The following is a 17,066-nucleotide window of genomic DNA, read 5'->3' on the forward strand; positions in this document are numbered from 1 at the left end:
CTGCAGCCACCCCACCTTTAGATAAGAAAACCTGAAAGTATGGCTTTTCCTCTCCATTCACAAGCAAAGCAAAGGAGATCCTTGTGTGTTCACACTTCCTTGGGGTTTTTTTTGCTCCTCCCTGTCTTTCCCTGCCCACATTACAGCAGTTCCTCTCATTCTTTGGGTCACCATTTGAGAAGGATCAGATGGGCTTTCTTTTTTACTTTCACACTGAAGGTCTATCATTGGATGACAGACCCATATGATAGATGACTGGAAGGGGCGGGGGGGAAGGTGGCAGGCAACCTACTCAAATTGCACAGAAACAATGAGGAGCGGAGGGCAAACAAACAAACAAATGCGGGAAAACCCCACTGTGAAGCAAACAGCCCTGGGTTAATCAGTGACTGCATAAATGGCCAAAGAGGGTATTCCAAGATGTAAAACGGGTTGTGTTGTACTGCAGAACGCAAATGAAAACAAAATGATCTACTCAGAGTCAATGTGAATTACTCTCAGCTGTTGGTAGATGAGTAAAGCAGAATGAATACAAACAGTGTAAGGAAGGACAATTATGCTCTCTGCACTACAATCCTAAGGAGAGTTACAATGGGTGTTTCACTGGTTGGTAGCTAATCACTCTTAATTGGGACTGAGTCCAGTACTAATAGTGTCAAATCTGTATAAGACTTTCAACTCAGCAACTTCTTGTCGGAGTCTTCCTTTAATCTGGCTTTAAGATACCACAGAATTGTGTTATTTTGACAGTAGCAGACAACCTGTCTGGAATTTTTCACTTTGGGAATCTACTCCCAAATTGTAAACACACTACACCGTTTAAGAAAATAAAAATTGTGACTTTTCTAGAAGGGGATGGAAGCTTGATTTTTACATGGTCATTACTTGTAGGATTTTACATACATAAATGTCAATAATTCATAAATAAATGTAAATACATTCATAAATGTAAATACATTCATAAATAATGCTAATTTTATATTGTTTCCTACCTGGAAAAAAGTGGGGGAGATAAAAAATATATAGGTAGGAAAGCAAACAGGGATCTCCACCTAGACTTCCTTATATGAAAAACAGCCGCACCCTTTTATTGAAACCAAAGAAAAGGAAACCCTGGTGATTATCCTTACTTGGGGCTCTCCAGCTTGGGCAAAAATATAGTAAGCAGCAATGATACAAACCAGGAAATAAGTATATCCTTTCCTCTCACAAGAATGGAGGTATCATTCCCAGGCCATGATCTGACAGTTATTCAATTCTTTACAGAAGAAAAAGTGAAAGGGGCACCTTTGTTCTCTTTCGTCAGCTTGTCGGCCATGTCCCAGTGCTCGTAGCTCCGCAGCACATTGTTGGTGATGTTGACGTGGCTGGCAGCCATGTGGTGGATGCGCTGGGGAATGGTGATGGTCCCTGCAGAGGAGGACCCTGCAGTGGCTGTGGCAGTCCCAAGACAGCTGATGGGTGAGGGGCTCAAGGACATAGGGGATGGTGTTTCTGTGCTCCTGGGGGAAAAAAGGTCAGATTCAGAATTAGAGAAGAAAACAGCCTACTTGCACATTCATTTTGTTCAATTCATTTATTTGTGACCTCTGTCAGCCTCCTCTCCAGACCTGCTCAAGGCAGCTCACAATAAAACAGAACCAATCAAAACAGTAAAACAAGTCAATAAAACAAATCATGCATTAAAACAAGACAAGCCAGTAGAATAAAAACACATCAATAACCACATGCCGATAAAATCAAGCCAAGCCAATTTGGAACGCCAGGATATCAAATTACATAAAATAAACTTAGTCTAAAAATGAATTTACTAAATCAGGCCTTGGACTAGGTAAATACCATAAAATAGTTTAAAAGAAACCCCTTTGTTAAAAAGCCTGGATAAAGACAAATGTTTGACCCTCGTGCCTAAAGGAACATAAGGTAGGCAAGAGGTGAGCCTCAAGGTGGAGGGCATTCCAAAAGGAATGGAATGTTTTGCTTATGCTAAAGGTAGTAGAGTTCTCAATGTTACTTTTAAGAGGAAGTGTGTCAAACATCCTGTGGAATAACATATCAAGCAGATTTTGAAGAGGGTGTATGTGTGCATTTCCAACCCCCAAAGCAGACACGCAAAAAACAAGGCACTCATAATCTTCCTATTGTCCTGTACAGTTGACCTCACAGCTCGAGGAATATGCAATATCAGCATCAGCCTGTGCATAATATGTGTGGCCAGATCTGAATTTGTCTTGTTGCCATGGGAACCTCTGAGAAGAATTTTTTTCCAAGGGGACTTCCCAGACTTTTTGATTAGCAATACAGCACTGAGCCGTTTAAATGGAGAGGCAAAAGGCATAGATACCTTTTACCATAAACACTCCAGCCTAGAGGCACAGAGGATAGACCAACATCCAAGCATTTGGCCGTATCTACATAATAGATTAAAACAGTCAGTTGTTCTCCTTTTGGTAAGCAGTGTTATGGAATTCAAACAGAAAATTCATAGTGGTCTCACCAAACTACAGATCCCAAGATTCTTTGGGAGTAGTCGTGACAGCTGAACTGGGATAAAACCAGCGCAAATCTGTAGCGTTTCCTATGTTTCCGCAGCTGCTTTCAGTGAAACACAGAACAAGCTGTAATCTGCTTTCTCACATGATCATTGCTTCAAAAGGCTGAATGCCAGTTGAATACATAAAGCTGCTTTTGCCTAGTATTGCTGATTTGATTGGCAGTGTTCTCCAGAGTCTCAGACAGGGGTCTTTCCAGAAAGAGAACTTGGATAATTCCTAATGATAATAAAAGAGCCCTATTCAGAGTTTCTCTTCTCCCTCTGAATGTTATTTCCAGGCTTCTAAATTAAAAAAGAATCCAGCAACATGATACTTTTTCAGTCCCTGAGATTCCCAATGGAGGCCCATCGTAAGTCCTAAGGCTGGGCTAATTTGCATATTTTATTAACATCATTTCAACATTTGACAGTTAATCTGCTGGATACTGTGACAAGTTCAGTCCTTGCAACTGAATTACCCCCTTCTGGCTTGGACCCAGAAGTGCATACCATGATTTTTTGGGGGAGGGTCTAATGTTGAACAATGATGACATCTCTTAAGGTAGTGGAGAGACTAAGCAGGAGAAAAGCTGGAAGAAAAATGTGGAAACTAAACAAAGGCTTGGGGGGGATAGAGAAATGGTGCCCAGGGCAAAATGGCGCCTAGGGCCCCCCGTGGACCCCGCCCCTCACTTACTGGGCCACTGACTGAACTAAGATAAGTTGGAGGGGCAGGGGTAGAAGGGGTGCGGGGAAGCTGGACCCTGCCCCCACCCTCCACTTACCTTAGTTCAGCCAGTGAAAAAGCAGCCTGCCTCGGCTGCCACCCAGCCCAGCGGCCTGGCCCCACCAGGCTGCTCTGGAGCACGGGGCCTGGCTGGTGGGGATGTAGCTGGGCAGGGGTGCCCAGCAGTGGCTTCTGCCAGACCTGGCGAGGTGGGGTGAGGGGGTGATTTTATGCCCCCACTTGACCCCAATAGTGCACGCCTGGGGCACGGTGCCCCCTGTCCCGTGGCAGGTACATGACTGAAACTAATAGTTTAGTTTAAATGAAGGCCCTGTAGAAGCTACTATGACTCATACAAAATGGAATGCTTCAGGTAGAATGGCATACCTTAGTTTGCTGCTGTGGGAAAGAACACAGGAAATATTTGAACCACCACCATCTCTCCTCTCCCTTTTTTCTCTTGATGTGCCCAGTCAGCTAATCAGTTATTTCTGACTTGGCAATTCCTGAGTTTTCCAATATATCTGAACCTATAAACTACACATTATGTGTCTTAGACCCCAGCTGGTGCTAGAGAACAAGCGAGTCTATACCTGTCATTGCAGCAGCTAACTGGTTCCAAGCCAGGAGACTCTTGTTGTCCTGCCAATGTTCTGACTATAAATTATAGGTCCAATTTACCCCTGGTGATTTCAACACTGGGTTTGGAATCCTGATTGGCAGCACAATTGCTAACCTGTAGGTGTGACATGGAGCTCTCCTAGGATCACACTTATCTCCACATTACAATGAGAATTCTCCTGGAGTAAATGGCAGCTTGGAGGGGTGGATCTATAGCAGTGATAGCGAACCTTTTCGAGACCGAGTGCCCAAATTGCAACCCAAAACCCACTTATTTATCGCAAAGTGCCAACATGGCAATTTAACCCAAATGCTGAGGTTTCAGTTTAGAAAAAATGGTTGGCTCCGATGGCATGCGTTACTCAGGAGTAAGCTTGGTGGTAGTTGGTAGCTTTGCTTTGAAGCAACCGTGCAACTCTTCCAACGGGTGAATCACGACCCTAGGAGGGTTTACTCAGAAGCAAGCCCCATTGCCAGCAACTGAGCTTACTTCCAGGTAAAGGATTGCACTTTAGTTCTTCACATGAAAATCAGTGGGGTTTAACAGCGCTTAACAAGGTTACCTACACTGCTTCCCCAAAACTAGGTCTTAGGTTTAATGCTAATAATCGAGCCCAGCGGCCCAGGCCAGCCTAGATGTGTGTGTGTGTGTGTGTGTGTGGGGAGACTCTATTTGCGTGTGCCCACAGAGTGGGCTCTGAGTGCCACCTCTGGCACCCATGCCATAGGTTCGCCACCACTGATCTATAGTATTCTACTCCACTGAAGTCTCAATCCTCCCCAAATTCCACCCTCTCCAGGGTCCCCCATCCTTGCAAATAGTTGGCAGGAAAATGCAAACGAGAGCTAGATGATTCCATTGTAAAAATGGTTTGACCCAATTCTGGAAACAAGTAATTATCATGCCATGAATGAGGGGAGAAGGAAGGGGGAACCTGCAAGCCTGAAGATCCCCCATGGTTGTTTATGTGGTAGTAAGACATACTTTACTACTATACCTAAACCATGAAAATGAGAAACAAGAATTCCTAAACAATTTTTTTTGGTCTGGAATTTGGTCTGGAATTTAGTCCATTGTACCCAAAGTGCTGTTTGTTTTCAAGTTACTAGTGAAAATCTGTGTGTCAAAATTATAATCCTTTTGTAAAGGGGTCTCAATTTGCAATGATTTTCCTAATGATTGTTAGGGAAACACTCAGTCTGAATTATTGGCTTATCCTTCAAGCATTCAGCGTGAAGAATAGTAACAGCCTGCTGCACAACATAATCCACCCCCCCACCCCCAGTAGATAAGGGACTATTGTGCAAAACTGTGAAAGAGCACAAGGAGAGATGAGTGCATGCAATGGAATCAAAAATATTTCTATAGGACCCTTGAAGAACTAAGATGTTAAGATTTGTTTCCATCTAGTGCCGGTTTATCTGGGCAATGTTTTAGAAGAAGCTGAGCTTTAAGTTACCTGTTTGTTGCAAAGCTAATGCTCTTGTATGGATTTCCTTTTAATTCTAACACCAGCAATTAGGAAACATCAGCTGACTAGGGTAGCTCTGTGAAGCGGCCTACTGCAGTCATGCACATTTAAGGGAAAGTCAATGAAATCTTTTTCTGTAGTGTAATGATTTCACAAACCCTTATCTTAAATATTTGCAGCTGCTGCAAAATACCACATGCCACTGCACAGCAACATGACGTTGCAGTTATCTATGCTCTAAACATATTGGCTTGCTGCAGAGAATTCTGGGATATGTCAATTGATAAGGCTAGTAAAAATCTGCAGCCCTCCTGAACAGCACCACAATTTCCAGGTTTCCCAAGGAAGTGTGTTAATCAAGTCTGCAGTTTTGAAATGGCCCCTTCATGTTTTGTGAGGCAAAATGGGTATATCTTCTTACAAGGATCATGAGCTTGGGTGTATGTTTGCCACATATGGCCCATTTACCACTCATCCTGCTGAGGCATTTGGAAACCACTGCCATGTGGGTTGGGACCGTTACACTCATAAGCTTTGAGCTTCAGTTCCACATTTGTGATGGCGATGGGGAGATTCTGGAAACTGACACTTTACTTGCCTTTATTCACCAAGAAAACATTCCCAGCTGAGATGGACATCATTTGCCACAGGGAAGGCATTTCTGACATCTCTATGGTAGAAGTGACAGTTACTCTAGTCCTCATTTGCGGTAACAACAACAGCCATGTGACTCACTGAGAATTTACAGATAGGCTGAGCTGCAGTTGCAAGTGATTCATGATGAGTCAACTTTGCTACATCTGACAAAGTCCTCCAAAAGGTGGACCAGTCTAAGAGCTGGTGAGCTGTGATATTCATTTGAGGCATCCCCCCTGGGCAGTTTAAGGCATTAAAAATAGAACTGAAAAAGTCTGTTTTCCACTTTGTGCACCAGAGTTGCATTATCTGATACACAATGGAAATTCTAAGCATTGTTTCTGATTCCTGCAGTCCAAACATGCCCTTTGTCATCCTTTGAAAATGTACTGTTATGAAGGCCTGTTCCAAGATAGATGAATATGAAGCATGTCTGGAGAGAGGGGGGAAAACACACGCACCTGCATGGCTGATTGACACTCAAATCTGATTTCAGATCTGAGATGGGATGTTTTAACATTAATATAAGGGCACAGATAATTGGTTGACTAAGCGCCTTCATGTTATTCACCACAATTACGCCTCCGGTTTTATTAAACAGCACTTACCATATATCAATGAAATATTCATTGGTCTTTCATTACCGAACAAATCATTGAAAAAAAAATCATTGCCCTGGAGATTAACTGTACTTTGGCGTCCTGGAACGACACTGTACTTTCTATCCAATTAACAGCTATTTTTATGACCCTCGTTTGGCTTTAAAAACCAACCTGATGGAGAATTTGGGATCAATTAATCCACATGAACCCTTTTTTCTGTTCTGCACTGCAAAGTGTCACTTATAGTTTATCATGTCATAATATAATAGTTTATTATATATATGCATGTATATACATATTTAAAAGTCACCATACAAGCCATTAAGTACTCATTTCTATGAATAGGAAATACTCACTTTCCATTGCCTCCCCAAGGTGAAGGGGCCTGTGAAACTTTGGAAGAATTCTGTAAGAGGAACCAAGATTAGGAATAAAGAGAGCAGTCTTTGTTCACTCAGCAGCAGACATAAAGGAAGATTTTAAATGGCATTAATATTGATTACCGCAAGACAAGGAAGGCACTAGGTATTTCAATAGCAAAGCAGAACATTTTATTTATAGAACTATCTCAACATAATAATCCCTTTTAAGCTAAAGAGGGGGGAAAACCTGGCTGGATAATTAGCGGGCTCCAACCAGTGGTACAGAATTCAATGAAAGGCACAATATAACAGATCTCCAGCATAAATCAGGCACCTTTCATGAAGAAGTGGTTTAATTATCCTTATCTGAAATTCCTTCTGTAATGTGTGCTTTTCACCTTGTGGGGGAATTGGCAAACTTTTAATCAGAACACAAAACCTGAGGTTGAGAACTGAAAACAAGGAGAAAGTGCAACCAGATGTGATGGTTCTCAGAAAGCTTGCAACAAAGTGGCAGAACTTGCCCAGGTGGCTAAGTTGGGACTCTCTTTGTTTGAGCCACTTTACAGTGGATGTCCAGATTGCATTTAAATTATTTATATTCCAGCTCTGAGCATAAAGCTCTCTGAGGCAGCTAACAATAACTTTACTTATTCTTTAGGATGCCTTAAGGTGCTACTGGTCAATTTTGCTACATGGGTCTGACACACCTACCACTCTAGAATTATTATCTCTGTAATACCATAGATCACATGTTTTTTGATTCAGCACCCATTTCTAAACTTAGTGGGTTGAAGCCAGCCAACTTTTCTGCTGGTGAAAAGGGGAGGATGGGTCCCTTTTGACCAACGAAAAAACTACACTTGGGAACATGGGACCTGCATGAACAAAATCGTTGCGGCATGTAGGCTGTAGTAATGAGGGGAATTAAGTGAAACTGAGTGAAAAAAGCTGGATGGCTCCAACACACTTATCTCCTGGTACTTGCAAATTAACCCGATGGGACTTTTCTCCTCCATGACATAAAATGCAAAAATTCCACATCAGTGAATACTGAACAAAACATTGTTTAAATTTTACTTTTTAGTACTTAATCATACATATCATTACTGAGCAACAGTTTTTATTGCTTGGCCACATTTCATGCATCATGTGGAGAGGCAACCCAAATTTGGCATCAGGTCTTCTCTTCCAGCTCCCTCCCTCCCTCCCTCCTAGCTCTGGTGACCTGCTTGCGAAAATGTCCTGGCCCATAGTCTGAGAACCACTACTGCAACATAAGAGACACATGCATAGACACATCCAACTGTTCCTTATACCAATATGCTCACAACAATCATGTGGTCAGCTGATTACTCTGTGGCTGAATGTTATAAGTATCCAGCTCTCTATGTGGTGGAAATCACGCTGCTAAGAGTTCAGGTAAGTGATCACTTCTATGAAAACAGTCATCAACCTGGAGGCACAGCAGTACAGCTGCCAGTTCCAGGTTGGGAAATGCCTGGAAATTTTGGGGTGGAGCCTGGGGAAGGTGGGGTTTGGGAAGGGGAAGGACTTCAATGGGCTATGATGTCATAAAGTGCACTCCCAAATTGACCATTTTCTCCAGGGAAATTGATCTCTGTTGCCTGGAAATTAGTTGTAATAGCAGGAGATCTCTAGCTATCACCTGGAGGTTGGTAACCCTATCTAGCAGGCTGCATACATTATCTAGGGCTCATTCCGCACCTGCAGAATAATGCACTTTCCAACTGTTTTCAGTGCTCTTTGAAGCTGTGCGGAATAGCAAAATCCACTTGCAAACAGTTGTGAAAGTGGTTTGAAAATGCATTATTTTGCGTGTGCGGAAGGGGCCTAGGTGATGTCAGGGTGGGGGTGTGTGGAGTGGAGCAGACATCATTCTACATTAAGAAAAATGAAATAAAATAAAGGTCACCTTAAAGTATTCTATCAGAGATCTGGAGTACTTCATAGCATGGTCCTTCTTTAGTTTAAACATCCTCAGGTAGAGAAGAGATAAGCAGCGGTAGCTGTAGGAATTGGGAGCAACAAAATTACATTAGTTCAGCTCCTTAACAAAACTGCAAATTTTAGGCACAATCCAGGCAAAGCCAAGCACCCTTTGAGGTTGGTGCAACTGTTACGTTCAACATTATCTTAAAGTGCTATCCTAAGAAATTACAACATTTTAAGTCCTTTTAAGTCAAATGGTCTAACTTTGCTCAGGACTGCATTGATAGCCCCTATTGATTTCCAACAGCCGATTATCAATACATTCCCAACTACCAAAAGAGATGGGAATGAAATGCAGAAACATACACTTCCTAACTACAGTCTCTAGGAGTATGTACCAATTTTGGGGAAGGGGGTATTTTTTGGATTTGAATATTCAAAGTTTTTAGGTCTATTAAACCCCTGGGGTGGGGGGTTTCTAGAGAGTGATCAGAAGCTATGGTGAACATTTGGTGCCTCTCCCTCAACACAAGTCCTCAGAGTCCTGCAAAGATTCCCTTAGGGTATGGACCTGAAACATCTTTAAAATATCTAGAGAAAAAAAATCAGGGTTTTTTTTTCAGATTTGCCTTTTTGGGTCCATTGAAAGGGGGCCTCTTTTTTTGTTTGGCATATATGAATGTACAGCCTTAGTAGTATCTCCCCTTTTCAGAGTTAATGTCCCCTGCCCTGGCCTGCCTATGTATTATCTTGACATGAATGTTTTCTTTTAACTTTGAATTCCAATCAGCTTCAAAGTCATTGTTAAGGAAGCATCAAATATTACCCCTACATCTGCTATAAGTTCCAGTGATTTCTGCAATGAAGACTTCACAATCTCCTTAACTTTTTCATGGAAATCAGTGCATTAGCATGCATAACCTAAGCTGGATCATACATTCTTGAGTCATTATACTAGGTTCTAAAAATGCTGATAAAAATGCTAATCTGAAGTTCAGCCCTGCTGATCAGATCTAAGGCCCATTAAATTTTTTAAAAATCTCACCTTTCTGCCAGAAACACACTCAAGACAGTTAAGCATAAGAACTTTAAAATATTTGAATAATTAGAATTAGAATAACAGATCTAGTAAAGAACTAAAACGACATTCTAGAACCAAACCTTAAAACTAAATAAAAAAAGAAATGGTTACCCATTATCCGTACATGTGATTAAAACCACAAATTAAAAAAGGTGGACATCACCTGCTGCTTGAAAGATCCTCTTAATTTTTTTTAAATGAGGAAGCTACAGTTTAAGCCTATGGCTCATGAGACAGTTTGCAACATAAAAACAGGCAATACAAAAGCAATCTATTAAAAAACCCTTTAGTCAGCAGCCTAAAAATCCCTATTAAAAACCTTTAGTCAGCAGGTTGTGGTGGGTTTTCTGGGCTGTGTGCCCATAGGCTGGTGGATCTTGTTCCTAACGTTTCGCCTGCAACTGTGGCTGGCACCTTCAGAGGTGTATCACTGAGGGAAGTCTGTTATACCTTATGTACAGTAACAGTCTTTCCTCTGTGATACATCTCTGAAGATGCCAGCCACAGATGCAGGCGAAACATTAGGAACAAGATCCACCAGACCACGGCCACACAGCCCGGAAAACCCACCACAACCAGTTGAATCTGGTCATGGAAGCCTTCGACAATACGTTAGTCAGCAGCCTAAAAATCCTAACAATTCCTAACAACAAAACCCATTCCAGTAGAAAATTCCAAAACAAAATAAAAGTCAGCACAAATGTTCTGCCAGTCTTTAGTATAATGATAGTAGGACTTTACACTACCAAAACCTGACAAAAGGAGAAAAGAAGTCCTAACCAAACATGTAAAAGTGGATAAGTCAGACCCCAATGGAAACTGTTTCTTGGAGTAGCACTACATCTCTTTGTTTTAATTTGAAATTTTTGATTTTTGACATGGGTTCTCCCTACTCAGAATAAAATCATGGTCATGCTTTCCCCTCAACCATACTAACAACATTTGAAAGAAATATTACCATTACAGCTGACATATGTTTTCATGTCAGCTATCTATAGATACTGTAAAAATTCTGTCTAAAAAAGTCCAGATGAATTGGGAACGCCAACAATGAAATATGTGAATGGAAAAGGCTCCTGGCAACCACTACAATACAAAAATAAACAAAAACGGATGCATTTGTAGAATCAGTGTACGTGCCTGTTGAATTTTTTTGAGGAGTCAAGGTGCCACCACAGAAAAGACCATGTCTCTAGTAGCCACTCATCTGACTGCTAATGGTGGTGGCATTTGGAAAACAGCATCTGACACATACCTTAGTTGATAAACTGGTTCGTAAAGAAGCAAGCCATCCTTAAAACACCTTTAAACCTATACTCTTCATTGTTTTTTTCTAAAGCCTGGAAATTGTTAGTTAGTTTTTCTACATAAACGAGAAAAAAAATCAACATTGAATTCATCACGAAAGAAATCCATTGGTTAGCCTTTACTAGTATCACAGTGAAACAAACCGTTCAAGGCAAGCTGCTGTAGCGAATTAGACATTTGCAAGGGGACTCACCATAAAACTGCTAGCTTCTTGTCGCCTTCTGTAGCAGAAGAGCCTGTGAAGTTTTTGAGCCTCATTGCATACCTTTAAAGGAAAATTGGGAAGGGGAACTTTGAGCATTTTTAATGATGCTTGGAAGAAAATGGGAGATATTGAGAAAAAGCTTCATTTAAAACCCTAGTAGAGAGCTCGAGTCCTATTGAAACCTCAGAAACCAACAAGATTTTCAGGCAGTGACATAAATATAGATTTTAAATGGGTTGGATTTTGGGGGGGGCACTCAGGGCTGCAGGGGGGGGGGCGGGGGATGTTCAAGCAAGCCAGAAATGTAAGGGGGGTTTGAACCCATGAATCCCCTTACCTACGTCCTTGTATTCAGGGATATATGCTTTTGAGAGTAAAAGCTCCTTTTGTTAGTTTGGTTTGCCATTGGCTGTTTCTGCATAGCAACCCCAGGCTTCCTTGGTGGTCTCCACGTACTAACCAAGGCCATCAATAGGTTTGGGAATGGGTTGTAGCTCAGTGACAGAGTACCTGTCTGGACTTCAGAAGGTCTTAGATTTAATCAATGCCAATTCAAGTTAAAAGACCTCCAGGGGCAAAAGCTGGGAGGGCCCTCTCTCTGCCTGAGACCTGGAGAGTCCCTTCCAGTCATAGCATACAGCTGTGAGATAGATGGGCAAATATTATGAGCTGGAAGAAGGTAGGTGCATATATCCACTATTTTTTAAAAAGAGGAGGCAATTGTTTAAAGCCAATACAGTTAAATCTCTTGCATATTTTTTATTTAAGGGAACCTTCTGCTATCTTATACTGAGTAAAATCACTGACCCATCTATCTTGTTAAAGAAACTGCCAGCTCTTAGGCTGTCCTTCCCTGAAACCTGAGATCCTTTTTGATTGGAGGTGCCAGAGATTGGAACAGATCTCTTCTGTATGCAAAGCAAAGGCTCTTCCAGTGAGCTACAGAATCCGTTCTATGCAACTGCTCACATCCTGCTCCTGAATGACTAAACTTGAATAATTTCCCCTTACCCCACCTCTTTGACAAAGGTGTGTCACTTCCTCACCCACATTCCATGCATTTAGTCTCCCGAAAAATCAAATCATCACATAAAAACCATTGTTCTGAGCCTTAATACAATTTCACAGGTACTTGTGTTAGAATAAGTAATAGAGTTCAGTGTTGCGTAAGGAAGTTTTAAGGTGTCCGGGCAGTCTCATTTACAAAGGGGTAATGGAGTGCAGGCGAAAGGTATTGCTTTTACCACACCGCAACACAGGCACCCCACCCTTATCACTGTTATGCACTTTATAGATAAGTCCCTTTTAGTTCAGGCCTCCTTCTCTTTCATGCGTGTTAGGATTGCTCCTGTCATACCTAGTGGGTCAGGCCAAGTAACAAAGATTTGTATCCCTTGCGGATGTGCAATCTTAGCAAGGAAGGGGTTTAAAGATACAATTAGTCTACGCAGCCTTGGCAGTCACATTTTTGGCATCCTAAGTTATTGTGATGAGTTGCTCGTTTTCACAAATCAATGTCATTTGTACATTTCCAACCCTCTGGGATGAGTATAATTAACAAAACAGATAAAAGCAAAGGTCCACTTTGGTTTTCCAGTCTGGAAAACGACATGTTGATCATGATTTGTACTGGGGCTGAACTTGATGTGTCATTTTCAGTGCAATCCTAAATGGAGTTATGCCTTCCTAAGCCCATGGAATCAATAGGCTTAGAAAGATATAACTCTTCTTTGGATTGCATTAGTGGCCACCACAGCCTTGGTCTTTCTATATCTACATGAGACTTTACATCTTTACATCAATGTTCTCATTCTTCCTTTGTTCCTTTTTGTTCCTTTGGCTTAACCTGGTTAATCCTTGTCCCCTTCTGAAACTAAGCCTGTGGTGTTGTATATGTTCATTCTACTGGGCTGCAAACTTCTTTGTAGTCTCTTCTTTCAGTTTAAACCGGAGCTGCATGCAAATACACAATCTAAAATATTTACAAGGTGTATTATTTCCCCAAAGATAACAGCTTCTTTTCAAATCCGGTACATTTCTGCTATGTAAACAAATGCTCATTCATAATGCAAAGCATGTACTACCTCCTGACTGATGCTTCTTAGTAGTTCCGTGCATTGCAGTCTTTCATGCTCAAAATCAACCTTGATAAAAGAATATCCCAAAGAAACTGAGACTCACACAGGCATCTGCATCTGTTGATTCTGTATGCTTAGGGGGATGCATACCTATATGGCCATGTCTCCGCTGCCATGTCAAGTGATTACATGCACATGTGAATGAGTGATTGCAGATACAATACCACAGACAAAACATTTATCACTAAAAAGCCCAACAGATTTCAATGGAGCCAAATCATACTTTGCAAGTCATCAAGTGTTTGGTTGTAGATAATTCCAGCAATGTGCTTGCATCCATGAAGAAGGCATTGATTAGCATATACTTGGGCTTGGATCTTATGCCTTGTTTCTGCTCACACTTTGTTAATTTATTGTGGATGGGGTCCTCTGCTATGAAGGCTATTTCTCTCACTTTGCAGCTTATTTAAAGATCTTGCTTGTGTGCCAGTAGAAGTGCCTAGTGCCCAAGGGATGCTTCCTCTGCAGTGAAGGACTGCATCCAAAGGGGACAAAGCAAGCCCAAGAAGAAATAATGTATAAAATCCAAGCCATGGTGAGTAATATCACCTTGTGGCATAGTGGTTAAGAGCAGATGTACTCTAATCTGGAGGAACTGGGTTAGATACCTCGCTCTGCCGCTTGAACTGTGGAGGCATATCTGGGGAATTCAGATTAGCCTGTATACTCCAACACACACCAGCTAGGTGACCTTGGGCAGTCAGAACTCCATGGAGCTCTTTCAGCCCCACCTACCTCACAGGGTGTTTGTTGCAGGGGGAGGAAGGGAAAGGAGTTTGTAAGCCCCTTTGTGTCTCCTACAGGAGAGTAAGGGGGATGTAAATCCAACCTCAACCTCCTCCTCCTCCTCCTCCTCCTCCTCCTCCTCCTCCATGATGTGTGGATGGACCAAAGTCTGTAGAAAGCATTGTGTTCTATGTGATGACAGATGTTCTATCTGTGGTATTATTTCTATGATAGTCTATTCACATGTAGAAGCTATCAACTGATATAGAAACTAGTGATTAATTTGTATGTCAAATAAATGTGTAAGTGTCTCCACTAAAAACCAAAGAATTTGAGTTGGGGGGATATGAAACTTTTGCCTCTTGTGGCCCATTCACACATACAGGCCATTGCTTGATATTGTAGCTGACAAGTGGTGAACATACATGTATGAATCAGGTGCTAGTCTGATTTAATGTTAAAAATCAGCATACTAATATCATTATCATTTCTGTTGACCCTAAAGTCTAACATGTGCTACCACTTGTTCTACATTGATCATGGAAAATACCTTCCTACACTTCACACAAGAAATTCTCCAATTTTTAAATTAATGTTTCACATTTTCTATACTTCCATTTCATTCTTGCTAGTGCCCAAGGTGGTGTATAACAATTAACAACCATAATTTTTATCAATGCCCAAAGTATTTCTATAAAGCCTAATTTATCATAACATAAAATTAGCACATTAAAAATTGCAATGCTGCATTAAAATGTATCATTGAAAAGCTCACAAATAAAATGCTTGGTAGAAGAGTACTATTTTAGCTGGATCTCTACAAGTGTATAAAGATTTCAGTTGGTAATTTTAGAGAAATTGTGTTATTACCATGTTTCCCTGAAAATAAGACAGGGTCTTATATTAGTTTTTGCTCCAAAAGATGTGTTAGGGCTTATTTTCAGGGGATGTCTTATTTTTTTCCATGATTTCGCGCCCTCCACATGACCAGATCAGCTGCACCGGGGAATCTGTAACTAGGGCTTGTTTTTGGAGTAGGATTTATATTTCAAGCATCCTCCAAAAATCCCCAAAAATCATGCTAGGGCTTATTTTTGGGATAGGTCTTATTTTCGGGGAAACGGGCCCCGTTTCCCCAAACTCAGGACCACTATATTGAACTGAGTTTGAATACCTGCCTACTTTTATCTGCTCAATGAAAACTCAAAGTAGCTTAGAATGTAAACCAACAACTCATAACGAAGAAAGCTACCACATGTGACATTGATCTTAAAGATCAGGAAACATCATCAATCAGTCCATCAATCTGTGTGTTCAGTGATTCTTTCCTCCCTATGCATTTATACCAATATAGCTGTGATAGCAAATATATTGATATTGTAGCCCCTTTCTCAACATAACACCCCCCCTTCAAAGAAAGAGGCAAAGCCAATCTCTGGACCATACCTTGCCTCTCTCTGTGGTCATTTCCCTACTCGCCTTTTGTTGCGCACTACTCGCTCCAAGTAACATGGGGTCCAGCGGCACTCCCCACTACCGAAGCGGAGACAACGCAGCCGGCCCGATTCTGCCGCCCTCACGACCCCTCAGCGCGTGTCATTTCTGCCCCTGTTCAAAATGGCACCTTTTGCAAAAACCCCGCAGAGCGTGGGCAGCATGACTGCTCGATCAGAAACATCCGGGGTTAACAAAGCCCACTAAGCCTCACTTTTCTTTTCAAGGTGGGGAAAGGGCCTCTCTTTCTCTCTCCCTGCCACTGCTGCAGCCAGGAAAAATGTTTTGAAATACAGTCTTGCTTGAATCAAAGTTTTTAAAATGCTCTCCCAATCACTGGAGGGTGTAGAAGCAGAGTGGGGTGGTGGGGTGGAGTCAGAAAAAGACCCTGCTTGTGCTATTCCTATCAATGTACCGATGCAAGCATTTAGAGAGGCAGAGTGGGAAGTGTGCGAAGCAGCACGAGGGAGTGATGGTGAGACTAGGTGGGTTGGCTGTGGGCGGAGGGAAGAGGTTCGAGGCAAAGCTGTGCTCACTGGCAACTCTGCCTGCTCTGGCTCCGAAGCAAAATTAAATTTGTGCTAGAAGTGGTCTCACTTGCCTCGGGGAGAATAGAAAGTAAAAGCCAGGCTTGAGGAAATGCATCCATATAACAAATCTTGCAGCAACACACATTTGCCCCCATCACGCAGCAGATACCTTGTGAAAAATTAGCCTCTGTCTGCCATCAGTGATATCAAAATGTAACAAAAGCTGATTGGCTATTCTCCCCGAGGCAAGTGAGATCACTTCTAGCACAAATTTAATTTTGCTTCGCAGCCAGAACGGGCAGAGTTGCCAGCGAACACAGCTTTGCCTCGGACCTCTTCCCTTCACCCACAGGTGTCTAGGTGTCAATCTGCCTAGGTGTCAATAATTTTCACTACATGACACTTCATGAGCTGGGACCATACAGGAAATGGCCTAATAAAATAACAATAAAGAAATGTTGAAGTAGCAGCAGATAGAGGGGAAATGGTTGCCAAATTACACCAAAAATTCACCAAACAACAAAACACTGGGATATTTTCACGATTTTTTTTGCCTCCCACAAAATGTCAACTTTCACTTCTAAAACCAGACTTCAAGAAAATAAGGCACAGACTGAATTTCTAAGTGACTGATAGAAATATGAATCTATGTTTCCAGAAAGCAAACTGAATTTACTT

The 17,066-nt window shown here is 41.7% G+C and overlaps 1 protein-coding gene across 4 annotated transcripts in view; it reads right to left on the minus strand.

Annotated features, from left to right (window-relative positions):
- The window catches only part of AFF2 (AF4/FMR2 family member 2), a 472,276-nt gene that overhangs the window by 13,095 nt on the left and 442,115 nt on the right, over positions 1-17,066 (minus strand). For all 4 annotated transcript variants that reach the window (XM_048515047.1, XM_048515045.1, XM_048515046.1 and 1 more), the window contains exons 17-20: positions 11,489-11,560; positions 8,890-8,983; positions 6,948-6,997; positions 1,288-1,502 (exon numbers count right to left, since the gene is read on the minus strand). In XM_048515047.1, the coding sequence (XP_048371004.1) occupies positions 1,288-1,502; positions 6,948-6,997; positions 8,890-8,983; positions 11,489-11,560 (431 nt within the window). The remainder of the gene's footprint in view (positions 1-1,287; positions 1,503-6,947; positions 6,998-8,889; positions 8,984-11,488; positions 11,561-17,066) is intronic.

This window comes from Sphaerodactylus townsendi, linkage group LG13 (genome assembly GCF_021028975.2).
Source record: "Sphaerodactylus townsendi isolate TG3544 linkage group LG13, MPM_Stown_v2.3, whole genome shotgun sequence".
In the NCBI taxonomy this organism is placed as follows: Eukaryota; Metazoa; Chordata; class Lepidosauria; order Squamata; family Sphaerodactylidae; genus Sphaerodactylus; species Sphaerodactylus townsendi.